The 27,828-nt window shown below is 37.7% G+C and overlaps 3 protein-coding genes across 7 annotated transcripts in view; all 3 read left to right on the top strand.

The window, feature by feature from the left end:
• itpr1b (inositol 1,4,5-trisphosphate receptor, type 1b) overlaps positions 1-8,104 on the top strand; it is a 131,864-nt gene extending 123,760 nt beyond the window's left edge. For all 5 annotated transcript variants that reach the window (XM_084394709.1, XM_084394707.1, XM_084394710.1 and 2 more), the window contains 2 exons: positions 4,065-4,226; positions 7,286-8,104. In XM_084394709.1, the coding sequence (XP_084250835.1) occupies positions 4,065-4,226; positions 7,286-7,372 (249 nt within the window). In that variant the 3' untranslated portion in view covers positions 7,373-8,104. The remainder of the gene's footprint in view (positions 1-4,064; positions 4,227-7,285) is intronic.
• A 4,412-nt stretch (positions 8,105-12,516) lies between these two features.
• On the top strand, positions 12,517-16,342 carry bhlhe40 (basic helix-loop-helix family, member e40). Its single transcript, XM_084395941.1, has 5 exons — positions 12,517-13,002; positions 13,102-13,165; positions 13,367-13,474; positions 13,881-14,004; positions 14,185-16,342. Exons 1-5 carry the CDS (start codon positions 12,929-12,931, stop codon positions 15,012-15,014), a joined length of 1,200 nt encoding a protein of 399 aa, XP_084252067.1. The 5' UTR covers positions 12,517-12,928; the 3' UTR covers positions 15,015-16,342.
• A 2,246-nt stretch (positions 16,343-18,588) lies between these two features.
• On the top strand, positions 18,589-25,891 carry arl8bb (ADP-ribosylation factor-like 8Bb). The gene is made up of 7 exons (XM_084395715.1): positions 18,589-18,809; positions 20,141-20,221; positions 20,363-20,436; positions 21,142-21,235; positions 21,744-21,811; positions 23,401-23,471; positions 24,622-25,891. The coding sequence occupies exons 1-7, from the start codon at positions 18,687-18,689 to the stop codon at positions 24,669-24,671; spliced, it is 561 nt and encodes a 186-aa protein (XP_084251841.1). The 5' UTR covers positions 18,589-18,686; the 3' UTR covers positions 24,672-25,891.
• Positions 25,892-27,828: the final 1,937 nt, after the last annotated feature.

Below are 27,828 nucleotides of genomic sequence, written 5' to 3'. Positions count from 1 at the left end.
GGACTTCTCTGCTCTCTGCACCTGCTGTCTTTCTGTCACACACACATGCATACAAGTGTGTAGCTGACTAAATTACATATGCATGACGTTTTTTCCTCCAACACTTTAGGTTAAAGTTTATATAAATGTACAAGGGAAGTGTTTATTTTTAGATGTTGTGACTGGTCACCATTTCCATGGACTTTATTTTATCTCACTATTACTTTTACTCAGAAACAAGCAGTAACACTTTAGATTACGGTCCAAATATCACTATTAACTAGTTGCTTATTAGCATGCATATTAGGATATTGGCTGTTTACTCGGACTTATAAAGCACATATTAATGCCTTATTCTGCATGACCGTATTCTACATCCGTTAATAGCTAAACTTAACATCTACCTTATTTACTATTAATACGCTTTTTATATTGAGGCAAAAGTCGTAGTTAATAGCGAGAATCGGACCATAATCTAAAGTGTGACCAAACAAGCTTTTTTTGTATAAAACTGCTTTCTCCTAATGTGGATAGACAAATATAAGTGAGTTGTTTGTTGGCTTTCCAAAATACATAAAACTGGCTGTTTGTTGCTTTTCAAATATTGCTTTGTTTATTCGAGTGGCCTGAAATGTCATTTTATGGCTTAACCAATGCTGTTATTTTGAGGCGGGGCTATCTGTTTAATTGACCAATGGCAGACATTTAGGATACCTACTTGAAAACAGTCATCACTAGATGCACGCTCTGCTTTTGCAGTTCACTTAAATAGTCCTACGGTGTGCTAAAACATTCCAAGTATTCCATGCAGTGTTTCTAGAAATATAGTTGTTATAAATAGAATTTATAGAATATATTCACTGCATTCACAAACCTCCCTCGTCTGGACTTGTCTGTATGCAGGCCGAGTTAATTTTAAAAACACTGATGTGTTTTGTGTATTTATGTGCAAGCAGTCCAGCTTTGGGGAGACAAGGAAATGCATGACCAGAGAATGAAGTGTCCTTTGGCCGTTCTCCCTCTCCCCTCCAACGTTCTGTAATGTGACTATCACTTTTTCCCTCCGTCTGTTAGAATCCCTCTCGTCCTTATTAGGAGCTGGTTCTGACCTTTCCCACAAGCCAGAAGTCAGACATTCTGCAATCGTAATCGTCTCGGGTCGGAGCTCGCACTCCCGCTGCTGTCAATGATCGCTTGTTGTGCCATTAAACCATTTTGAGATATTGCAACTGAAGGATTTTTTTTTTATTAAGAACGGTTTGTACTAGTCACAGCCCATTAAAATCACTGAAAAAGTCAAAAAAGTGCAATCCTCACAGCCGTGCTACAGTAAGTTGTTCTGCTATGTAATTGCTAAGGTATTATAAAAGTTTTTTTAATGTGTTACTATGCAATTGTTAGGTTGTCTGGGTGGTATCGCAAGTTGTTGTATTGTTATGCTGTTGTCAGGGTGTCTGTGTTTTCTAAGGTATTCTAAGGCCTTGTCCACACTAATACATTTTCATTTGAAAATGCATCTTTTTTCCTCTGTTTTGGCCTTCCGTCCACATTGATCGTGGTTTTGTTAACAAACTTTTTAAAAAACGCTCTCCCAAATGGATAAATTTGAAAAACGTTTTCGTGTTGTAGTGTGGACTGTGAAAACGGAGGTATTTGAAAACGATGATGCATGTTTAGTCATGTGACGCATATTGTACCTATACATATCTGTGGTTATACTGGCATTGTTGGCCTGCTAAATAATGTTGCTAAAGAGAAATGTTCCTGCAATATTGCATTCCTGCAAAGATGATCGCAATTGCTGTCCTGTGGCAAAATATGACGACTATTGCGTTTTAGACCATGCCATTTTGAGTGCAACCTGGACGCAACACATAGTGGTGGGATATTTTGCTAATAAACTTTATTAGCAAAGAAATTTAAATGGTATTTTAGCAAGAAAGCTGTGGTACCACATTTCCCCATACTGTATTCTTTGAGGTTGTTTTGGCTGTTTAAATTAGTGTGCGTAATGTCAAATATCTCATCGAGGAGGATGGTAGATTCCCCCTTGTTAAATAATTGCTTGCCACTTAGGGAGAAACATAGTGCTCAATGTTTTGAAGCTTTTATCTGAGGGTGAAGCTGTCCTCATGTTCATGTGACTTTGATACTGCCTTTCTTTTGCTGTAATCATATTACACATAGGGAATTTTGTCTGATGTAAACACACACACTATCTTATGAACGGATAGACAAAGAGGGAATGTGAGATGGAGGAGGACTTGATTTCAAGCACCCCTTTAGTCAGGGTTTGACTTCAAGAATGGTTTGTGCCATGTGGATGAAATCTAGGAGAGGGAGTTCAGTAGTTCATATACAGTCAGACTTTACTTGCTTTCAATAACAAAATATCAAACAAGACAATTGTGCAGTGATTTTTAGTGGATGTATAAAGTCAGTGTCCCTCAAATTCACACAGGTGTCGAAATTATTCAACCCCATCGTAAATCAGGATTATTGGCCAAATTTGCAGTGAACAAATAAAATAAAATTAATTGAAATAGCTCAACACAACAAATGTTTCAAGTGGTTTCCCCAAATTCAACTGAAAATGCAACTTTTAATGACTTCTTCTGTCTCAAAATTATTCAACCCCCTGAATAGAATCCCTCAACAGCACAAATCTGCAAAACAGGTGTTGTCTCAAGCACACCTGATGCAGCTAATCAAGGGCTTCATTAGTTGCACCAGGTGTGCTTGATCTAGAACACGTGAAATATCTGAGCTGGCTAGGTTTGTTAAGTGTCATGTTTTGACTGCATGTTAGAAATTGTCAAAAGTCAAAAGAATGGTCCAAAAAGTTACGAGAAAATATCATCGCCCTTCACAAACAAGGAACAGGATACAAAAAGATATGAAGGCACTAAGTGTTCCTAGAAACATCGTTCAGAGTTAAAGGAACAGTGGTTACACTACCTGGACGGGGCAGAAAAAGGAAGCTATCAACGGCTGCAACGAGATTTCTGAGAAGGCAGGTTCAGAAAACCCCCAGAGTGACTGCAAAAGATCTGCAGCAAGACCTAATGGCAACAGTCAATGAGGTTTCAGGTTGCACAGTGAGGTTCATACTAAACACATGCCAGAACTCCAAGACATACACCACTACCGATCCAAAAGCACAAGAAAATCTATGTGATCGATGATGCCCTGGGGCTGCTTTGCATCCTCTGGCACTGATAACCTGCAGCGTGTGGAAGGCAAGATGGATTCATTGAAGTTTCAGGAAATCCTTGGAGAAAATATCATGCCATGAGGAAGCTGAAGCTTGGGCGTCATTGAACCTTCCAACAGGACAATGATCCCAAGCATTGGAGACTTGGTTGAAAAAGGAGCCCTGGAAGATTCAACAGTGTCCATCACAGTCACCTGACTTGAACCCCATAGAAAATCTCTGGTTGGATTAGAAGAAGGCAGTTGCAACACGCAAACCCAAGATTATTACTGAGCTGGTGGCATTGCTCATGAGGAATGGGCTAAGATTCTTAAGAAACGCTGCCAGAAGCTGGTGTCTGGTTCTACATCTCATATGCAGCAGGTCAAAACAGCAAAAGGGTGTTCTACTAAGTACTAAAGTTGCCATTAAGGGGTTAAATAATTTTGAGACTGCGGAATTCATTAGAAGTTGCATTTTCAGTGGAATTTGGGGAAACCAGTTGAAACATTTGTTGTGTTGAGCTGTTTCAATTACTTTTGTTTGATTTGTTCATTGCAAACAGCTGAAGGTCTGTACATTTTGCCATTTGAACATTTTAAAAATACACTACCGTTCAAAGGTTTGGGGTTGGTAAGATTTCTTAATGTTTATTAAAGTCGGTTATGCTCACCAATGCTGCATTTATGGGATCAAAAATACAGTAAAAACAGTAATATTGTAGAAATATTATTGCATTTTAAATGAACTGTTTTCCATGTTAATATTTTTTTACATTTTAAATGTCTTTACAGTCACTTTTAAACAATTTAATGCATCATTACTGAATAAAAATCCTACTACAATATAATTATGTGTTACCAAAAAACACTAACGTCTAATATTCCAACAGGAACACAACTTGGACTGGTTTCCACGTATGCGGGCCATGTCGCTGGTTAGCAGCGACGCCGAGGGCGAGCAGAACGAGATCAGGAGTCTTCAGGAGAAGCTTGAATCCACCATGAAGCTCGTTACCAACCTGTCAGGCCAGCTCACTGAACTGAAAGAACAGGTGAGTGACGATGCTTTTGGACTGATGTCAGAACATTATGTCCAAAGTGGCATGCTGACGTGTTAAGCCAGTTCTTCACGCTCCGATGAAGATGAGGTGTAGTCTTGACCCGTTAAATAGACTTCACAGACTAGAATTTAAGTTTGGTGTGAATGAAACTAGACCAGAGTCCACAACCTCTACAAGGTTGAATTAGTCCAAAGGTCAATGAGTCATTTCTGTCTGTCTTTCTCTTTCTGCTTTCAGCTCGTGGTATTTAAAATGATCTTTCACCTGCGTCACGAGGCCAAGTGTTGTTTCACTTTTATTCAGCCGCATTGTCGTCCAGATGAAGTTCTGCGAACTCGAGCTTGTTTGTTTCCACAGATAAACAGTGTTGCACACACACGGTAGATGAATATGATAAAGTGGGTCATTGAGTTAGACGCTCATATTTTGATTTGGTGGAAATATACGTAATGGGATTTGCTGTCAAGTCGTCGATTTCTTGTAAATATGTCGAATTAACACCAACTTGAGGTGTGTAGCCACATGAAATGGGAAGTGTCTAGAGGGAAGTTGATCTGTTTTTGTACTCCAGACTAGGGAGAAAGGTCATTGTTTGGCTAAAAGAAAGCGAAGCAAGTGAAAAACAACAAACTTTCGCTGTTTAATCTGCGTCAATGCGGCGGTTACACGCGACAATACCCGTTTCGATTTTCTTTTCCTTACTTTAAAAGTTGAAGCTTAGAAGAGAGAATGAAAACAATTCTTCACACAACTATCCAGAAAATATTGAATTTTGTTGATAGATCTTTAGGCTGTGTTTTCAGTCCATCATCTTGTTGAAATATTACAGCACTTTTTCTGCTATCATACACACTCACTGTCCAAATGAATGTGAAATCAAAGATTCAAGACAAAAAGTTGATATAAAAATAACACCATTGATATTAGAATGGTTTAAAAAAGGGAAATCCCACATACATAAAATCCATAGTAAATATATTCTTCTTGACAAATGAATACACTCAAGTAACAAAAAACAGTTTTTCAAACTTTAATCGAAGGTATAGTCATTTAAATGAATTGATGTACAGTATTTCAAGACCATTTGATCTGCAGTGTAATGCTTAAGTGCTACAAATAATTAAAATATATTACAATCAATAAACACATTGGGTTTACAACATGGAACGGGGGATTTTCTGTAGACATGATGTTTATACTGTACAAACTGACTGTATATTCTATCACCTATCCATCACAGAAAACTTTCTGCATTTTTACATTTTCAAAAATTTAGTATGATTTATAAGCACTCACTCATACTCACACTCACACACATAGCTATGTAAATATGCAACAAATGTTGCAAATATTTTATTTGTCATCCTGTGATTGACTCAGTGCATAAGTGTAACCATGTGACCTCTTTCCCAGTACCTGCCTTAGGTCCCTTTGATGGACTGATTCAATAATATTTCAGATTTATTTTACAAATGGATGTTTTACAAAAGGCAGGATCTCATCAGATGGTTCCGCTCTAAAGCATTTGATGTCATATTATTATTATTGTATTTATTATTGAAATGATTATTGTTGGACTGGATTACAGATCCAGTCATGATAAACTGTAGTTGAGAGCTCCTTATATGGAGTCACATTAGCAGGAGGAGCGAGCAGTGCCAGTTATCTTTAAATGGCTGTGTTTGTTTAGTTGTATGTGGTACTTCCTGTGGACACTAAGTTTAATAAATACATGTGTGAGTGTTTTTGGCTGCTTTTTGCAGCTGTTGAGTCAGAGTAGGGGATTTCAGTACAGACAGTCTGAATTTCAATGGAACTGTGTACGTGAGAATGAAGTGTGAGTTAGTGTGTTTTGTAGCTCAGTTACACAACGCTGCATGACATTGCTTCAATTGCTCCATTTTATATTCCCAGAAGCTTTTCTTTAAGACAGCACACAGCTAAAACACACAGGCACTTTTGTGTTATGAGGTCATAACCAAGGCAACATGAATGGATACACTGAATGCATCACGGCATGACATGCCTGATCTGTGGGAGAGACAAAACAGGAGACGAGGATGATTCAAAATCAAGAAAAACTTCTGTGTGTGTGTGTGTGTGTTTTGAAAAAATTATGGTGCAAAGAAAGCAGAGACAGATTCAACTATATTTTTCTTTAAAAAAAAATTTTTAACACACACACACACACACACACACACACACACACACACACACACACACACACACACACATATATACACTGTATATATCAATATTTTTTATAATTCAGTATTTTCATGTTTTATATATAGCACTATAGTTTTTTGTTATCTTATTTATTTTATTTATGTTTGTCTAATATATATATATATATATATATGTGTGTGTGTGTGTGTGTGTGTGTGTGTGTGTGTGTATATATATATGAGTATATATGTGTGTGTGTATCTTATTTTTTTATGTATTTTTTAAGTCATATATATATACACACACACACACACACACACACACACACACACACACAGACACACATATATGTATGTGTGTGTATATATATATATATATGTGTGTGTGTGTGTGTCTTATAAAAAAATTTTTTTAGTATATATATATACATATATATACACATACATATACATACATATACATACACACACACACATATATATATATATATATATACACATATACATATACATATACATGTATACATACACACACACACACACACACATATATATATATATATATATATATATATATATATATATATATATATATATATATATATGTATATATATATATATGTATATGTATGTGTATATGTATATATATATGTATGTATGTATGTATATATGTGTGTATGTGTTTTCACAGTTTTTAGCTTTTATTGTGTTAAAATGTTTTTATTATGTTTTATAAATATATATTCTATATTAAAATGATATATTCTTATATGAACGGATACACAAAATGCATTATCGGTGTGTGTGGGAGAGACTAACAGGAGATTTGAAATATGTATTTAAACAAAATAAGCTCAAAACATCTTGTGTTTGTTCTGACAGATGACAGAGCAGAGGAAACAGAAACAAAGGATCGGGCTCCTGGGACACCCACAACACATGAACGTGAACCCCCAGCAGCCCGCCTGAACCTCCTTACACTGGCCAAGTGTCCTACAGCTGTCTCCATCAGCCTGTCTGTGTGCGTGAGTGTGTGTGTGTGTGTGTGTGTCAAGACATCAAAAGATACATCATCACCACAACCTGCTGTGTATACCGAAATAAACGGCTGTAGGCCCACCAGAGAAGGATAAATGACTTTCGCCCCCACTTCTTCACATCCATTTGAGTGCCAAATGTCTCTTTGTGTTAAAGAGGAAGTGAATTTGCATCACTCGCCTTCCACTGAGTGAAAATGAATGGCAGAGCTACACTAGATACTGCAAGACTCACGAACATGTGCTGCAGCCTGTAGATGCTGCTTGGACACACATCCTTTTGTATTGACCCATAGCAGTAAAGCAGTCAGTATTTGATGTCTTATTTTTGTATTTTGTGCAATATTAATACTTTAATATGCAACTACATCTGTACATTGTCTTAAAGGGACGTTGCAGTAATTTTTTGTTTCGTTCATTTGCTTTATGAAACAAATTAGAGGCCAGGGACTCGTAGAATTACCGTTTGCGAAGTAAAGTTTGACGTGACATCAGGTGTGGTTTATGTATAAGGGGGAAAAAACAGCCTTTTTCGTATTTAAGTTCATTTATTTATATCAAAATGTAAAAAAAAGCAAGAAAAAAAAAAGCTTTAAGGAGATTATGCGTATGCTGCCAATTTAAAGTTCTTTAATTCTCATGAATAAAATCAGGTTTTGTTTAGTAATTAGGAGCTCTTTATTATGGTTTATGGCTTTTTGATCGTGCTGTTGGATTTACCGAGTAATAATAGATGAACTGTTTAGGCAGTTAAGATTTTGTTCATTATTTTGTCTTAAAATGAATGCACTAAAATATTTGAACTCATATCATTCCCGTCAGCATAGAGCCATGTTAATCGTGCCTGTTGTATGTTCCTGCAACTGCGCAGGATGAATATCCGCTGACAAAAGCAATCTTTGTCGGGTTTTTGTCTGGATTCAGTCATTTTTTTCTATACATTTTCATCTTTTAGCTGAGCAAAGCAGGACACTTTCTCAATATTATCAAGTTTTTTTTTTTTTTTTTTTTTTTTTCATTATTATTAGATTTTTTCTTGTAATACATGTATATATGTCTGCAGGTCTTTGCTTTTATATAGAGATATGTTTTCATAGCATCCTAATAATTACTGAAAAATAAGCCTACTACTGATTTAATATATATAAATGAATTTAGTGATATTTAATAAAATATGTACTTCTTGTTCAAAGGACCAGAATTGAAATATAGTTTTTGTATTTCTTTTGTGTGTGTGTGTGCGCGCGTGTGTGTGTTTGTTTTTTAAAATGGGTTAAATATCAGTAATTCTGCTCATTATTTTACATTATTGATACTGGCTGCCATCTTGCACAATATTAAGTACTCGCACACAAATGTGTTAATTTCAGTGGTGAGTTAAGTGCAAAAATTAAGAGCAAAGATTGATGACTGCATCATTTTACAGGCTTCTCATGACTTGACATTTTATTCACCACAGTCAATGGAACGGAAGTCGAGCTTATTAAGAATTCAAGCTTTATAGGATCCGGCGGCCCAAGCTTTTCTAAGGAAATGCACTTTCTGTGACCTCTCATGTTGATCTGCAAAAGAGGTGAAAAAGCTGTTTTCCACACATTGCTGAATCGCAGACAGTGCAGTGCAGTACGTTGTGACCGAGCTCAGACTTGGAGAGCCCCAGATCGATTTCAGGGTAAAACACTGAGGTATAACCTTGCTGTTGTCTGTAAAAAGAGCAAATGTGTGACTGAAGTGTCAGACAGGCCCTTTAGATGCTTAATTATTGACACTTGTCAGCGTCGTCAAAATTATTGCTCTAAAATCCCCCTGTGCAAAGTGCAGAATCAGACTGAAACCTTCCACGAGTTAAGTGACATTTGTGAAATAAAAGCAGAGGGAGGAAAATATGACTTGAAACCATCAGTTTAGTAAGAAATAGGAAACTCAAGAAGCCTTAATATGGGTGGGTTTCTTTCTGGGCTTATATTAAACTTATTATAAAGATATTCCAACAGTGAGCCTCAGGACGCGGTGAAAGCCTCGAGGTGTGCGAGCACGATGATCTATCAGTCATTTCTCAATGTTCTGAGAGCGGTACTGTATGTTCGTGATGTTTTGTTCAAATATTATGGTGTCCTATTTATAGAGAACAATTAATAAAAAAACATTTACATAGAAAAGGGAAAAAAAAGGTTATCCCTTTCTGGCTATGATCATGTTTCGTGTCAAACTGACTCATTTTGAAAAATATCACAGAAACAGTAACCCTTTAAATGCGATAATTCTCACATATTACAAAAAAGTTTTTTTTTTGTGTGTGTGTTTTCCTGAAGTTCAAACAGTCGAGTGTGGCGCTAGCAACAACAAGATCATGGGTTCGGCTCCCAGCAAAATTCACATGCATGAAATGATAAAAATTTACACCACAGTGAATGTAAGCCTGTCCGTCTTAATAAAGGTGAATAAAAGTCTGTCAAATGCATAAATGTAAATACCTCAGAGGGGTATATTTGATAAAATGATCACAAAATGCATATATTTTTATTTTGGATCTGGGCACCTGCCCTTAACTGTGAATTTTACAGGTCAAATTGACCCATTAATGTCACAATCATAATAGAAATTTAGGTTACACTTTATTTTGAGGTGACATTGTTACAATATACATGAACTTACACTTAGGGTTTGTTACTTGTAATTATGCATAATCATGTAGTAAATTTCAAGCACACATTCCACAACAACTGAAATAGTCAAACAATGTAAAGAATTTTTTTTTTTTTTTTTTTTACAACTCAAAAATGTGATGCTGAGTACTAATGTACAGTTTGTATTAATCTTCTATGTCTAACTATGATGTTTAAATAGTTATAATATTGTTTCTTTTTTAAGTGCTTGTATATAATGGACACTAATGTAAAGTGTTGGCGAAATGCATTAACCTCCGATGACGTCTATACAGCATTCCATCTCAAATCAAATAACGGTCCTAATTGTGACATATTTGTGGTCAAATAAGGGGACTTTCCTTAAACAAAGGACACAACCCACAAGAAAGACACATACCATGAAACTGATTGGCACTGGGACAGCAGGCTGTTTAAGACTAAACCAACCAAAACAGTTGAGTTATCACATGATCTATTAAAATTCTTGTTCCACTTGTTATGTAATAAAAGCGATTAATATAAGGTCCGACTTTGAAAGCTTAACCACTTAAAACTTGAAACATTATTCAGTATCTAATTACACTGTCACATGAGCGCTAAAGTGTTGCCAGGCTTTATTACACCCCAAGCCTCAAGGACACATCCCAAATCTGTTTTTGTCATTCCATTTCATGTGCGACCAAAATAGGCAATGCATTTATGAATTCACTGAAGGAAGAGTCTCATGCACTGCTTCTGTCCTCTGCCTGTGAAGAAGGGTGATGATGATGTGTCATCCTGATCCTGTTGCAGCAATCCGCCACATAAAAAAGCAACAAACTCCCCCATTTTACACCAGTTCTATTAGGATTTTAATTATAACTGGATTTTATGAACAAAATCTCTATAAAGCTATACCAGCAGGTCTAAAACCTAAAGATTATTGGAGCAGGCTATGTTTCGCAAGAAACTGATACCATTTCAGTTTTTGTGCAATTATTATTAGTACTAGCAATCATTTTAATTTACAGAAATGAGAGGGTAACTTTTCTTGAATAATATTACACTCGTTCATTTAAATAATAATATTAATAAAATCTTATAGCCCGAATAAAATAATCCATGCATTCAAATGAATAATTGATCTATTTTAGAGAGAGAAAACAACATAGCAGCAGGTAGCCTAATATGTGTAGTATGAACTCAGTAATGTAAATGCTACCTAATTATTTACTGTATTTTACGAGGACTTCCACGCCTCAGTTATTATACCACCATTTCAAAGACTTTTGGACCAAATATTGCCATATTCATGAGAGACATTGTGCGCGTTATTTACAATTAAAACAGCGCGTGAGAGCATCGTTCTCATCAGAGCGCGCGCGCCTGGCTGGGATGAGCTCGAGCTGCCCTGCACTAAAATAAACGGGTGACGTCAGTCCCAGGGATTGAATCGTTTCTCCGCCTCCGCCCTTTCCCTGCGCCGCCATGAGGAGTTCAACGTGACCGCCGCCGAGTACAACCGGCCACAACAAACCGAGCCGCAGCACGAGAGAGACATGAGCGGCTGCACGTGGAGCGCCAAATGGTCCCGGTGCGAAAATACGGCGCGTTAGTTCCCGCGCATCTGTTACTATTGTGTAACCATGACAACTGAGCCGTGCTCGCTCATGTGCCAGCATCATGCCAGGGGAATTCTGATAATGAATGCTAGCATTATATTGATGGAGCAACAGGTGCTCTGTACATTATTCATATGACATCCGTTTCTTTCTAGAAGCTTCTGCTGCACGCTCACGTTCAGGCCCATATGCGTGTGTGAAACAGAATATGTGCTGCTTCTTTGTAAAGCAATATAATCCTTTATGCAAACACAGCGCTCGAGAGGTATTTGTAAATAACACGCATATAGCATATAATATATATACATACATACATATACATATATATATATGGTTGCACTTCATGTAATGTGTTATTTATAGTATACAAATTATATACATATGCACTTTTACATTTTTTATATATATATAATGTTTTATATATTTTTTAAAGAAAACGTTTTAAACATTAAAGAATATATATATATATATATATATATATATGTATGTAATGTATATTAGCTATATATGTGTGTGTGTGTATATATATATATACATATTTTATATTTATTATATAAACACCATCTTTTAGTAGACCAATTAATTTTAAATTATTTGACAGCTCTAATATACATGAAATATATATATATATATATATATATATATATATGTTTTCTAAATGTAATTACATGGGTAAATAAGTCGATTTGTGAAAAACACGCGCCTTTTTTAAGGCTTGATAAAACACTCTAACCCACTTTATATAATCTTTGTATAGTATATCATGCTTTGAAGTCAATCCAGGATAAGGCGCTCATAAAAACACGTCCCTGACACGAGCTGTTATTGTGCACGGAGAGAGAGAGAGCGCGCGCAGCAGCATGGTGGGACACGGGACACGGGAGGGCGGACGGTCTGCTGTAAATGGGTTGAGCTCTGAAAGCGCCGTCACACACGTGAGGCTCATGTGACTGGAGCTCGAGACGTGTCTGCAGTCACAGGGTTTATTTAACACGTACTTCAAACCCACCCACATACACTCATTTAACCAGCAGCGAAGCCGACAAACGCCTCCTGCATCTCCACCTCACAACAACAGCAGTTTTGCGTCCTACTTTTGAGGGACCATATCTGGAACGAAACTATTCGAGGGAAATACTTGTGGACTTTGACGAGAGAGTAAAGGATCTGGTTTTTGTTTTGATATATAGGCTACACATATATTTTTAATACACCACTAAGACATATTGATAGGGTGAAATGGAGAGGATTACCAGTGCTCAGCCTCCACCATGTATGGCCAAACACGGTATGGATATCTCTGACATGGAAAGGTAAGTCAGTCTTCCGGACGCTGCTTATTCGTGTTTCTGAACGCTTTCTTGAGAGATTTATCTTTTATTGACTGTATTTTATTTTGTCTTATTTTATAGAATGGACTTTCCGATGTTTATGTGTAAACCCCGGCGGGGAATGAAGCGCAGTGAGGACAGTAAGGTACGAAACGCGCAATTACGCGCGGTTACGCACAAATATATTTGCGCACACTTTTACTTGCCAACTTTGTATAAATGTATTTTAATGTTCTTAACGAGATTTAAACTGCACAATTTTTTTCTTTTCTTTTAGTTATTTATTTTTCTTTTTATTATTTTTACGCATGGAAATTAATCGAAAATTTTAACTCCTGACCCCTAGGATACGTACAAATTGCCTCATCGATTGATCGAGAAGAAAAGGAGGGACCGAATAAACGAATGCATCGCGCAGTTGAAGGATTTGCTGCCCGAACACCTTAAACTCACTGTAAGTAATATGGGAGTGGATGGGTTCACCTCACAATGTTGTAGTGTAAAGCGCCACCTGCTTGTTGATCATGAATAAATCATGTTTGTCCTGCTTTTGGATTAGTCACCCTCCTATAATGTTCTTGATGTACATTTTTAATATATACAACTTGTAAACATCACATGTTCACTTTTGGCACAACATATCGTGAAGCTGCCGTTAGTTCATTATTCATACGTCAACAAGGCGTGTTAGATTGTCTTTCGGGGTATTTGAATATTACTTGCACGCACATGTGCATGCACTGGTGAGCGGAGAGGAGTGTCTTCATTCCTGCTCGACGCAGGTTTGTCCTCTCTGAACCGCTGCGGAGAGGGTTACATAAGAAAGATCAACATGCTTATCTGGGTTTTTCCTGTTTTAGACTCTGGGACACTTGGAGAAGGCTGTTGTGTTGGAGCTCACGCTCAAGCATGTGAAAGCTCTTAACAACCTGCTGGAGCAACAGCAACAGAAGATCATTTCCTTGCAGAACGGAATGCAAATCGGTGAGTTTACGATAATGCAATGTGTGACCGTGTTGCAGGAAGCAGCCCTGCTGAACTTTTCAACTCCCCCCCCCCAAGAAATTGAGAAATTGAGACAGGCTTGTGCAATGCAGCAAATGATCTAGACTGTTGTGAAGGAACGCATTGGCATGCTTCCTAACCCTTATGGTTTTATTGCAGGTGAACAGGGCAATGGGCACTCAGAAACCAGTGAGGAGATGTTCCGTTCCGGGTTCCACTTGTGCGCCAAGGAGGTTCTTCAGTTCCTGGCCAACCAGGAGACCATGCGCGACCTGACGCCCGCTCACATAATCGACCACCTTCAAAAAGTGGCGTCTGAGTTCATTCAGAGCCCGCCGAGCCCTCGTCTGGACGAGCCCGCTCCCAAACCCCAAGAAAGCCGGGAGAAAGCGGCAGGCCTGCAGCCCAAAGCAGCGGAGGGCCACGCTAAAAACTGCGTGCCCGTCATTCAAAGGACTTATCCCCACTGCAGCGAGCAGAGCGGGAGTGATACGGATACCGACAGTGGCTACGGAGGCGAGCTCGAGAAGCGTGACCCGAAGGCCCAGCTGTCGGCCTACTATGGCAAAGACACAGGGGATCTCAAGTATGGCGGCAGCATTAAAGAGGAGATGGATGAGCCACAGGCCAAGCGGCAGAGGTCCGACTCTTCGGAAGACGAGTCTCTGTCAGGGCACGAAATAGTGGGCGGCCACAGCCCCTACATGAGCTTTTCTCCACACCAACCCATGTGCATGCCCTTCTACCTCTTCCCATCTGGTGCGTACCTGCCCATGCTGGAGAAGTGTTGGTACCCGGGCGCCATGCCTGTGTTGTACCCAGGCCTCAGCGGCTCCCCAGCGGGCATGTCTCCAGAAAAACTCCCTTCGTCCTTGGCCATGTCCTCAAGAGTGGGCTCCCCCGCCAGCCCTCCGACCTCCATGGACTCTCCTGCGCTCCTGCAGGCCCTGAAACAAGTTCCCCCGTTAAACCTGGAAACCAAAGACTGAGGACTCGCTCTGGGGTCCGCCAAGAGCCCGCTCTCTGAATGTTTTGGTCTCGAGAGTGGACTTCCCTGCTGAATAAGCTCCCGAAGAGGATTCTGTTGAAGAGGGCGCAAAGACAAAAGTTCAAAGCGCCCTCAAGCACGGCAAACAGCTGTCTTGATTCCTCTCAGAAGTACGACGGCCTCCCTCCAACCGCAGAGACAAACACACACACACACACACACACATACACACTTGCACACTCTTATCAGCTCCCTCAACAGCCAGCAGACACACACCCAGACATGGAACGGTCCACGTGGACGCAGACGGGTAAAGGAGGTCCCGTGCAAAGCACTGTGAGACACTGTGAAGAAGGTCAAAGCAAGGACAGTGAGCACTGTCCTTCCAGAAATAGGACCTGGGGCGGGCGAACGGCTGCACTCTGCACTTACGCCGAATGTTTAAGTCGAAAACAATACAAAACAATAACCCAGAATGTGACGTGCAGACGGTCCCCCAACCATAAAGACTTTGCCCTTTGCACAAGCACCTTTTCATTTGTTGAATGTAAACAAAAAGTCATTTTTTTAATAAAACATCACCCCTGTAGATGCTGCTTTTTTTGGACATTTCTCTGTGCCGTGGACGCTTGATCAGGAAGCTCCACTCTCTTCTGCTTCTGTGACTGCTTTAACCGATAAGAACCGTCCTTTTAGACTAGAATGCTACCAAATAAATGTCTTTGCTTTGGTTGAGAGGAGCACGGGCGCGTGCACGTTTCCCATCTTCTTGCATAAACGAGGACGCCATCGACTCCCGAGACGTGATGCTCGTGTAAATACGGGAGTGATGTAACCATGGCTCCGCTGTAGCTTTTGAGTTTGTCATCCATTCGTGCACGTAGGTGAAGTTGTTGTGAGGTAACTGCGTCCTGTAATTATTTTGTTTATGCTACTTGTACATCTGTATTTTTGATACGTGACCCACACATTTATGTTGGCGAGTTTTAGACAGCCGAGCGCTGTGTGCCATGAGATTGTGTACAGCTTTTTGGACCTGTGTTCATTTCTGGTCAAATTAGGACAGATCTTTGTTCATGCTGTTGCCTTTACCTGTTTAAAGCAGTAAACATGATGGCGGATATCTACATTTTTAATCTTGGATTCTACATAGAAGCAAAAGAAAGTGAATGTAATGTTTAAAACAATATATTAGTTTTGTATAGGAAGAGGTACTTACTTTTTATTTTGGGACCTAAGAAAAGGTTGTTTGATGTATATATTTTGTCTAAAGTATTGTTGACATACAGTAAAGAAAAAGTATTAATAAAGTTTTTTTTTTTCCTGTGGAAACCATGTGTCCGAGTCTGTGTTGGAGAGCTTGAACATGTTTAGCTGGGAAAACAACCTCGCTGTTTTTCCCATCATCACAGTTCGTCTTTATATAACACTTACATAACCCATAAACTTGCTCTGCCTATGCAAATCCTTTAGACACACAGTATGATAAGACTGAGTCAGGTTACAAATATTCCAGCCTCACAGCTCCTAACTAAAGTCCATGAATTTGTCGATAACAAAAACTGTCAGGTTATGTGAGGCACTTTTTCCTACTAGATTAGAAGACTGTAACCCAAACTAAATTAGCAAAGAACATAATCGTTTATTATTATTATTATTTGTCTTTGCAGGCGATTTACATACTTAGACGAACCACGTCATTTCCTAATGCTCGTTATCTGTTGAAATAGGCTAAGTCTTCCCGCGTGTCTGGCTGTGTGCTCGAGCTCGATCCAGTGCAGTCTCCCTGCTCCAGGCTCCTCCGCCCGCTGGGATGTGAACAGGCAGCGGAGTGATACTCACACCGGGCCTCACATGTAGAGCCACACATGCCACACATCCAGCACAGTCATGGAAGGACAACAACACACAATGCAGGATCGTGGGACAACAATACTAGTATTATGTGTTGTCTTTAAATGAGTCATATTTACTGTAAGTGATATAATTAGTTCATATAATTAATCAATAAGTTAACGTTTTTAGAGGTATAAAGTATTGTTATATTATCTTTAGTCAATTTGGTTGGGGTGGGATGGGGGTATTTAGATATATAAGTTTAGCACGTGCAGGATGATGATGCATCAGCCAATGTGTTATTATAGGAAATAAATAGAAACATTTGCTAATTTTGTTCAAATATAGCACAAAATGTCAAATATTAAAAGAAGGGTAAGTTGGGTTGATTATTATTAATATTTATATATTTTTTTTTTAAAGTGTCAATGTAAAAAAGACAATTGAGTTGATAATTGAATTGCGAAGACAGACAAAGCAGAATACCAGTAAAAGAGATTTATCTGAAAATTATTCTATGACTTATATACAGGCATATTAATATTTATTTAGGCCTATTTAAATGCCCTTATTTTAATTGAAGATATGTCATAATAGCAGCACTATGAATGCAAATTTAACGATTTCACCCTACTCACCTACAGGTTTTAATGAAAGTGAAGATGTTTTAATTCATGAAAATACTTAAAATTAACCCCATTAATTACAATAATTATTAACTCACTAAATCTCACAAATGTTGATATTCAGATGAAATGACAAAATTAAAAATTGGGTAGACATTCATCATCAAAAGTGCTGAGATGAGATTTTGTGTCATATGGTCAGAAGAAAAAAAAGTAAGGTGAGGGATTCAAAAGTAGGCTAAACAAAAAAGCAAACAAACAAACAAACAAACAAACAAACATGACTGTAATAAACAAATCATAGTGTTACAAAAATAACATTAACGCAATAGATAACCGTGTATAACAGTGGAAATGTTTTCAGTAAACAATGTTAATTTACATTTACAATTTACAAGTATGAGGTCCTGTTACGACGTGAAAGAAGGTCTCATCTCCCTATTATAAAGCTTTTAGCGCCATCGCGTGGCATATCGATGAACTGCTACGAACCTCTTTTTACTTATTTACGTTTTTACTGTATTTATTCACAATGTTTATGGTCCTCACATGGGAGAAGACTTTAGCGTCTCAATACATACTCGTGTATATGTTTAACTCTTATATATATAGCTACTTATTTTACTTAATAGTTGTATGTTCGACTGTATAACGTGTTAATTTATATATTGTTTTAATTCATTCTTTTTTTTAAATTTTAATATGTTTTTAAATACAATAATACATTTGCATGAAACCTAAATCAAACAGAAAAAATGGTTTTACATTTAAAGCAATGCGTTTAATTAATATATGTATGTATTCATTTTTTTGTTGTCGTTTATTTAGATTATTTAGGTCAAAATTCAAAACAAAGATTACTTTCTTTTTAATAATTATATTTTGTTAATAAATTAACGTGTTTTTTTCTGTTTTTTTTTAAATCCAAAGATTTATTTGTTTGTTTTCTTGCTTGTTACTTTTATGCAAAACACTTCAAAGTGTCCCTAATATTTATTTAAATGCCTTCAACACAACAGTGTGAGTTTTCGCGGACTTTTATTCTGAAAGATTTCCGGTTTGTTGTGTCGATGATAGCGACGCGTTTATTTTGCGTCAGTAGTTGTCACATGACCACCTCAGCCGCTTCCTCTTTCTCCTGATTCCCTCCAGCAGGAACGGAATCTGCCCTGCCTCATCCTCACCATCAGAGCTCATCCAGCAGCGCAGAGATGATGGCTCTCATCCACCGGATCATGGACTGGTTCAGGTCGCTCTTCTGGAAGGAGGAGATGGAGCTGACGCTGGTGGGACTGCAGTACTCTGGAAAAACCACTTTTGTCAACGTTATCGCTGTAAGTCCAGTTTAATTCCTCAAAGTTTGAACACTGATGCCTGACTGAGCTGTTTATGTTATTGTTGTCATGTCATAGCCTGACAGGGGCGGAGAACAGATGCTTTAAACTCTTTTTACACGAGTAATGTGCTGTTAGGAATATGGGTGTGATTTTTCTTTCACGGATTGCTTGACGTTTTAGATTGTAACGTTATATGAATTTACAAACCTGTTCTAGTTTCTCCAGGTTTGATGATTGTTTTCAGTCTTATGACTTTAAGGGTGGGTGAGATTCCAATGATGTGCTTTAGTTTAAATCGTCTGTAACCAAATTCATAAATAATGTAATGTAATATAATGTAATATACCTAACGTTACCACAAAGTGAGACATGTAAATTAGGAATTATGGCTTTGCCTCCATGTTGACGACGGTGCCCAATGTCTTTTTGATTTCCTTCATAGATAATTATGTTATCAATCACTGCTGAAACCAATCCTCCCTTTGTGGTTTTGAATGGGTTTACCGTCTAAAGTTACCCTGTTGTAAGTTTGTGACACTAATAATGTCACAATAATGTTTTATTTGAATGCAAGTGGAGCATTGCATCTTATTTAAACAGATACACCGGTTTCTGCAATGCAGCACAATGAGTTTACAAAAGCCAGGGTTTCTAAGGTCACTTCACTTTCACAACTCTACATGATGTTCTGAATTCAAAGAGGAAAAGAGAAACATCTCTTCCTTTTTCAACATCTGACACTCGCAGGTGTCTTTCTAGTTTCAGAGAATGATTTATGGGTTATTCATTTAACCCATTATTTATTTATTTTTCGTTCTGTTGTACCTTGCTAAACAATTCTGTCAGTATTTCTTCACTCATAAGTGTGAACCAATTAAGTTGCAATTTGCATAATTGCACCACTTAAGTGTTTTGTAATATGACCTTCAAGTTAGCTAAGCTCTTTTAGATTTCTATATTTAATATCTCGCTCCATGAATAGTTATTATGATCATATTTTTAAAGGAAAGATCTTTCTTTTCCCTTTTCACCCAAAAGAGATCTGTTTGTGAGACTTATTTTAAAATAATGAATCCAATCATTTTGCTCTTTTGCACAATTTACTAAATCATGTGACATGACATGACACTCTCTGGCCCGTGATACCAAAAATTCCCATTACGGTTCCTAAAAATACCTATGAGTTGCTGAATTGTAATGTTGACTTCCTCTTGTGCGTGTTGTTATTTTGTGAAATGTCAGACTGTTAGATTGTCATTTTGTAAACCTTTGCATCCCTTTGTTTTATCCATTTAATTGTAATGATCTACATGTTTCTTTTCCATTAGTCCGGTCAGTTCAATGAAGACATGATCCCTACAGTCGGCTTCAACATGAGGAAAGTCACCAAAGGCAATGTAACCATAAAGGTTAGTCTCATCAGTGCTAATTATCAAGGGTGGTTTTGTTGAATCCAGTTTTACACTCTTTCATACACATTATATTCAATTATATAGTCACATGACGTTACATGTCCAACCCTGTAGCAAAAATGTGTTGTTCTCATGTAGATTTGGGATATAGGCGGGCAGCCGCGGTTCAGGAGCATGTGGGAGCGATACTGTCGGGGCGTCAACGCCATAGTGTGAGTATAATCTGCTGACACTTTTAAAATGGTTTATTCCACTACCCTCTGCGATACTTGGTTCTGATTGGTCAGTGGCATTGAGCAGTTAGATAGGTTTGTATCTAGTATCACTAAATTGTATCTAGGAGCTAGATGAGAGAGAACTTAAAATTAGGCATATTATATTGTAACTAAATATGTTTTGCTGGGCAGTCCATAGAAAATGGTTACTAAAATTGCAGATTATTAATAAATATACACTACTGTGCAAACATTTTTTTATGTTTTTGAAAGAAGTCTGTTATACTCACCAAGATTGTATTTATTTGATCAAAAATATAGTAAAAACAGTCATATTGTGAAATAATATTACAAAATGTTTTCTGTTTCGATATATTGGAAATTAGTTAGTTGGCTAATATTGGTACGTTTACAGTCGTCAGTGTCACATGATCCTTCAGAAAGCATTCTAATTGGCTGATTTGCTGCTCAAGAAACATTTCATGTCCATTAAGATATTTATTTGTTGAGTAGCCGTGTAATAAGTGGGATAATGCACAGTCACAAAATAAATTGGGACTGCTGTGCATTGTCCTGATCACCCAGTCAAGATTTATTGAGCAATAATGACTGGCTAACTGCATATTATCCCTTATATAAAGCGCTAGTGTTTACATTGCTGTTTATTATCAAGGCTCCTTAAAGAACTGTTGGTGTTTTCAGGTACATGGTGGATGCTGCAGATCGTGAAAAGGTGGAAGCCTCCAGAAACGAGCTACACAACTTGTTAGACAAACCACAACTGCAAGGCATTCCTGTAAGAGGAATTCTGTTTTATAATTTTATTTCCCCGGTGGTGTTAATGGAAGACTGTCTGTGTTATTATTAATACTTCCTGCTGTTTTATGACTGCTGGATTTACCAAAACAGCAGGAGCTCAAGCCTAGCCATCGCACCACACCTTGTCCAGATCTTTCCATTGCTGCTGTGTGGTATTTAGAGGAGCATGACTAAGCATCTGTACCGTCAGCTCCTGTGGTCCGAGATGTCCTCACTGGTCTTATCTATGGCAGAGAAATCAGCACAGAGGAAACAGTTCACTCATTGATTATCTGTCTGTAGGGAGTGATGGGACGGCTACTATTTGCTAAAGCCACCCATTTAAAAAGACAGCTTGAGCACAATCTGATGTTAGGACCAACACCCAAATACATAAATCTTTAAGCACTGAAAGCAAAACTGCCAATGCGAAACATGCAGTTTAAATCTAAAGACCATTTAAGAAGTGGATTGTGGGTGATTTATTGTTACTTTATCCTTCACAGGTACTTGTCCTTGGCAACAAAAGAGACATCTCTATTGCGCTAGACGAGAAACAACTCATCGAAAAGATGTAAGATCTTTTTTTTTTTTGTGAATTATTCTATCTTTCTTCACGCTATTCCTTGACTAATACGTTTGGGGTCATGAGAGTGAGAGATTCATTTAGTGTTTCCTGCTTTATACAGACCCATATATTGCGCAACATCGTTTACTGGAAGTAAAAACTCCATTGGGAAATTGATTTTGAACAATAATATAAGCCTTTAAAGACAGACCTACTGTGAGTGACGAGGTTGTTAATTGATGGTATTTGCTTTTACTGAAGACGTCAGCCCACTTTATTTCAGCTTATTTAACAGCTGGAATTCCTGGTGGAAAAACCACATTACCCATGATGCTGTACAGGAAAGTACACCAATCAGAAAGATGAAAAAAGCAACCTAAATACCTCTTCAGCTCCGCCCACTCCCATGAAGCACTGCGAATGACGCAATCGAGTCGATCTCTCTCTATGCTCTCAAAATACTGAAATGTTTGTATTTGTATGCATATTTTGCATTGTTTTTAATTCAATTATGCTGTTCATTGGATTGTGGTTCTTTCCTAGCCTGGAAATCCAGACCTAAATCTGAAAGATTAATGGTCTGGCGTCGACTAATGAAAATCGGCCAGCTCGAGGGGCGGGACCAAGCGTGCATTTGAAAATCTCGTTGCACGCAATTGGATAACACTACGACCAATCACAACAATAAACCCCAGCTACCAGCGGAGCTAACTGGTAGATTATACTCTTACCGTATCCGGTCGGCAAAACAGCAAAAACGTCCTTCTTGCAAAGGAACGATTCGAGCGGCGTCTTCTGTTCCTGTTTTAGATAAAAAGCCAAGTCTAACTCGTTCATTGTAGCGGCCAAAGCCGTTTCAAACAACTGGTGTTCATCCATAGCCATCTTGCAATGTTTACTAATGACTTCGACGTTACAGCGCTGTCATCATCTGTTTAGCTCGCCTCTGGCCCGCCTAAATCAGATAACCCGATGTGATTGGTGCAGCTCAGATCGAGGGGCATATTTAATGAGCATCATTACTCGACACCAGAGTAACTCGCTGAGCAAATTCAACTTGTGCTCTCGCGAGAACTCTGGATTACCAAGGTGGTTATTTCCCTCACTAAAGCCACACATTCTTGTACCCTTGTCCGATTTTCAAAAACCTTTTTGCTTCAAATCAATGTTTGTAGTGTTGGGATTCACCTTGTTAGCTGATTGGCTTCGTTCGTGACTCTGTAACAAAGACTGTTTTAAAATCCCTATGGGGAAAATACCTTGGGAACCAACACCACTGAAAAAGGGGATGGGCACTGTTGCACAATCCTGTCATATGATGTCTGGATGCTTTTGATTTTAATAGAATGTTTTACATTAATAACACTGCGTCGCCTTCCTCTTTTTAGACTTCTTTTTTTGGTTATTTTAAGTCCTAAATAGACTACGGGATTTTTGTACTCCTGCTAGCACTAAACATGTCCACATTGGAAGATTTTTTGTGGGTGGGGGGGTTTTCTGGGATTTTGTGACATTTACACAGTCAGGTGACAATATACCTTTAGAAAAAGTTCATGTGATGCTTAAAATGGCAAATTATGTTTCCTTTTCTGCAGGAACCTGTCTGCGATTCAAGACAGAGAGATCTGCTGCTACTCCATTTCATGCAAAGAGAAAGACAATATAGGTGAGAGTTACTGCATTTTATACACCTGCAAATGTAAAACTGTGACAACAATTTTCTTTTTAGATTTTGTCCAAAGGTTCAATAAACTTCCATTAAAAAAATAGATTTTTCGGACTATTATTTCATACTGTGTGTGCGGCTTTACTGGGTAATTTGGAATAATCAAAGTCCTTGAAAAAGTGAGGGTGAGAAAGGCACAAAGAACATTATGTGTGTTCAGAACTGGAAAAAAAAGAAGAAAGGTTTTGTGGAGTTCAACTGTATTTACAATACTGAATCAAATGACTCATAAACCACCTTACTGTGACTCATTCACATTTCAGCGATTAAGGGCTGTTTTGTTCCTTTTAGTTAGATTTTTTGTTGTTGTGGTGGTGGTGATTACATCATCATTTCCGCTAATCTGAAAAGCCATCCATTTGCATTCATTATGCCACATTAGTCACTGTTTTTATTGGCTTTACAAATACCTAATTGGCAAAGAAAAGACCATGTGTTTTCCTGTGAAGCAGCAGTTCCCAAAATATGACACTCACACAAAACTACTCTGAGCAAGAAAATATTTGTAATAGTGAAGGTACGTCCCAATTTGCGTACTTATGCACTGTTCTATGCTGTTTTGTAGCACAAATAGTGAGTAGTGTTCAAATACTCGGATGATGTTAATAAAGTAATACATAACTTAATAAACCGGAAAAAAATGGTGGGGGGAGGGGCTATCAGACTCAGATGTTGAATGATCAAATAACCTAATAAAATTCATACTCTCCATGGTTGAGAGCATAGTGCATAAGTAGGGCAAGCTGAGCCATATCGCATTAATTATCGCAGGCGATACGTCCGTGATAATTAATGCGATATGGCTCAGCTTGTCAGTGAACTACGGCTCTGTGTAGTAAATGTCGCTCCATCTGAAAGCAGGTGATGGAGATTTACTACTAATCAAGGAACCGGCTTTACTGACGAGATGCGCATAACAATGTCATGCGATATATCGCCCAGCCCTATGCATAAGTGTATAGTGTGTCATTTGAGACAACTTATGAATTTATGTATACTTTAGTTTGGGAGAGGATGTGAAGTGCATCAGAAGATATTACATTATTGTCATAATTGTTCATCTCTTCCTCTCTCCACGTTCTTCCCGCAGATATCACATTGCAGTGGCTGATCCAGCATTCAAAATCTCGGAGAAGTTGAGATCAATCCCCGTCCTACCCATAACCCCAGCTCCCGGCTCAGCCCAGCTGCTCTTCTGTCTGTCCAGTAGCTGCCCGTCTCATTCATTCTCTATTACACAGACTGTCAGTAACACGTCCTCACCCGTGGGCCTCAGACTCCACTCGACTCATGATTTGCTACCATTCGGCCTGTTTTGTTGGCTGAATGGATTTTACTTTACTTTGACCTAAACTTCTTTTGACCATTAGCAAAGCGATATAGCTTAGATCCGCTTCGGAATTTGCCCCCTTTCCCTGTGAAATAAGTTTAGAGAGCTGCGTGTATTATTTTGTATAGTTTATGAGCATTTTACTCCCCCAAGTGAAGTCAAAGGGTGGTTCGAATGGACATTTTAGAAGCTAGTAGCTTCAATGCATTTTAAATGTACACTACCATTCAAAAGTTTGGGGTCAGTAAGATTTTTTTTTTAAAGGAATTAATCATTTTATTCAGCATCAAATTTATGTTGCTGAAGATTTCTGTTTCAAATTAATGATGTTCTTTTGAACTTTCTATTCATCAAAAAGTCCTGAAATAAAATGTATCACAGTTTCCACAAAAATATTAAGCAGCACAACTATTTTCAACATTCGTAATACTAAGAAATGTTTCTTGAGCAGTAAATCAGCATATTAGGATCATGTGACACTGAAGACTGGAGTAATGATGCTGAAAATTCAGCTTTGCATCACAGGAATAAATTACATTTTAAAATACTGTAAAATAAAAAGCAAAATTGTAATATTATTTCACAATATTACTGTTTTTATTGTACTTTTGATCAAATCATAATCAAAATCATATAAATGCAGCCTGGTTGAGCATAACCGACCTTTTCTTCCAGACCCCACATTTTTTTACTGGTAGTGTACTTTCAGTTGATGTTTTTCCTTAATTCCATGTGCAGAGCAACTATTATTTTGGGAAATAATCATCTTTTATATTTGCCTTTCAGCAATTCAAGGAGTTCTTCCAGCTGATTATCACATCATTAATATTCATCAAGTTTTATAATGTCTCTCCTCACATTTCAGATCGTGTCTATGGCTCTGTCTAAATCTTTTCCTATTTGAGACTCATTACAATAACAAAACCCAGCTCATTAATATTCATGACCTACAGCTCATGGACAAGCTTCACATACAGTAGCCTTGAGTGTGAAACATCTCAATTCTTCTAATGGGATAAAGTGTGGACTGTGAATCGCTGATGGTCATCTTGGCATTTACATTAATTAGTGAGCATTAAGTTAAGTGCCTTCTGCAAATACTCACATTTATTACTGCCCAGAAAGGATATAGTGTTATATAACCACAAACAGCTAGTCTAAACTCCATGTAGGTGCCATTATTAACAATAATTATTGTTATTATTCATAATTGAATTACTCATATTCATTAAATAGCCATTGTATATGCATATATACATGTTAGGACCCCAATCATTACATCATTATCTGATTGCTACAGTAAATACCCATTACTGGTTAACATACAAAACTAAGATGCTAGTTATCTTTTCTTTTTTCTTTAATCAAGCCCCTAAAGGTTGCAAATTCTTCCTGTCTTCTAAATATTAGTTTTCAAGCAGCTAAAACAACATTCCCGTTGTCTTCTGCTATGAAATGTTATTATTTATGACTTAATAGTGACTCCCTGACTATTAGCTGCGTGATTCAGTGGAGTAATTTTCCGCCAACACGTTGCTTGAAGACTGAGATGAAGACTTTCTGCTGTAGCTTTCAGACTGTTCTTGCGTCTCTAATCTACCTCAGAGGTGTCATGAGCCACAGACAACGTTCAGAGAGCTGTGAATCGAAGCTGGTTTTCACAGAATAAAAATAAAGTACATGCAACCTTTTATCTCACAATTCACAATTCAGTTTATATCCTGCAATGCTGACTTTTTTTTCCTTTTTTTTAATAAATTGTGAGATATAAACGCACAGTTGCAGGTTATAAAGTCTGAATTGCAAGATATAAACTGAAATGTGAGATAAAAACGTTTTATTCTGTGGTAGAAACAAGTTTCCATAGCTATAACGCATGCGTTGTTTTATGAAGCAGGCCTTAAGATTTCTTTGTATCTTGTTGTTGACACTCAGATCATATTTTTAAGACATTTGTTTTATTATAATTGATGAATCTGCCCAAAACATCTAGGATTTAACTGAGAACAAAGCTTTAGTTGTGCTGCCATAAAAATGCCTGGCTGACCCTTTAGCATTAAATACAAATATTGCTCATCCAAATACTAGTTGGTGAATAAATACACTTATTAAAAAAAACACATATGCATCTTTGCCCAAATAAGCTGTAATGATTTTTGGAGATTGTTCTCAGAGGAATAATTCAAATGATGTGCGTTTACAAAGTGTTATTTTCTCGTGTGTTTTGGGGGCTTTTACAGAATAGGCAGGACTGAGTCAGAATGGACATTTATGATCTTATAATATAATTTATATGATTGTTCAAGATTGAATGATGTTGAATCTGTTTATAAAGGGCTTTAATATATGCTACATGCTTTTCACTGACTCAGCTGTCTCACATGAGTGCCCAGAAATGAGACATTTTGTTTTGAATCACTTTTTAATTCCTAAAGTAAAATATTAATGATTGCCGAGTCATTCCTGCAGTCTTGTGATGGAAATGAACGGAGGTCAGGCTTTCACCGTTCACATCTCTCTCTTCCTCTGTGCATTCATTCATTCATTCAGACATGATGTGTGCTGTCGGTTCTGCTCACTCAAAGCAGCAGATCTGAGGGCAAAGCTTGTTTCCTCGTGTGATTATCTCTGTGCAGCCTTTAAACACATACAGGATAGTGTCTTCTCTTCTTTGTGTGTGACTATCCACACTTAAAATTCAATGGATCTGTTGCTGACTTTGTATATAAGCAAATGTAAAACTTATTTTGTTTTGCAGTGTGCTCTTATTTTGCGTCTCCTGCATTATTTCGCTCAATAAATAGTTTTTAGGATGTCTGTAAGCCTGTGCATTTTGTCACTTTGTACTGTTGCATTTGTCAAGAGAAAGTTGAGAATGATTTGTTTGGCTTTTGATGTTCTAAAGTGATGTAATCAGCAGTTATTCTGTTTACAGACAAAATGTAATCATGCAAACTCATTTGCATC

Source organism: Rutilus rutilus (assembly GCF_951802725.1).
Source record: "Rutilus rutilus genome assembly, chromosome: 22".
Lineage (NCBI taxonomy): Eukaryota > Metazoa > Chordata > Actinopteri > Cypriniformes > Leuciscidae > Rutilus > Rutilus rutilus.
The sequence above is the reverse complement of the archived record's forward strand: the minus strand, read 5'-3'. Positions and strand labels throughout refer to the sequence as shown.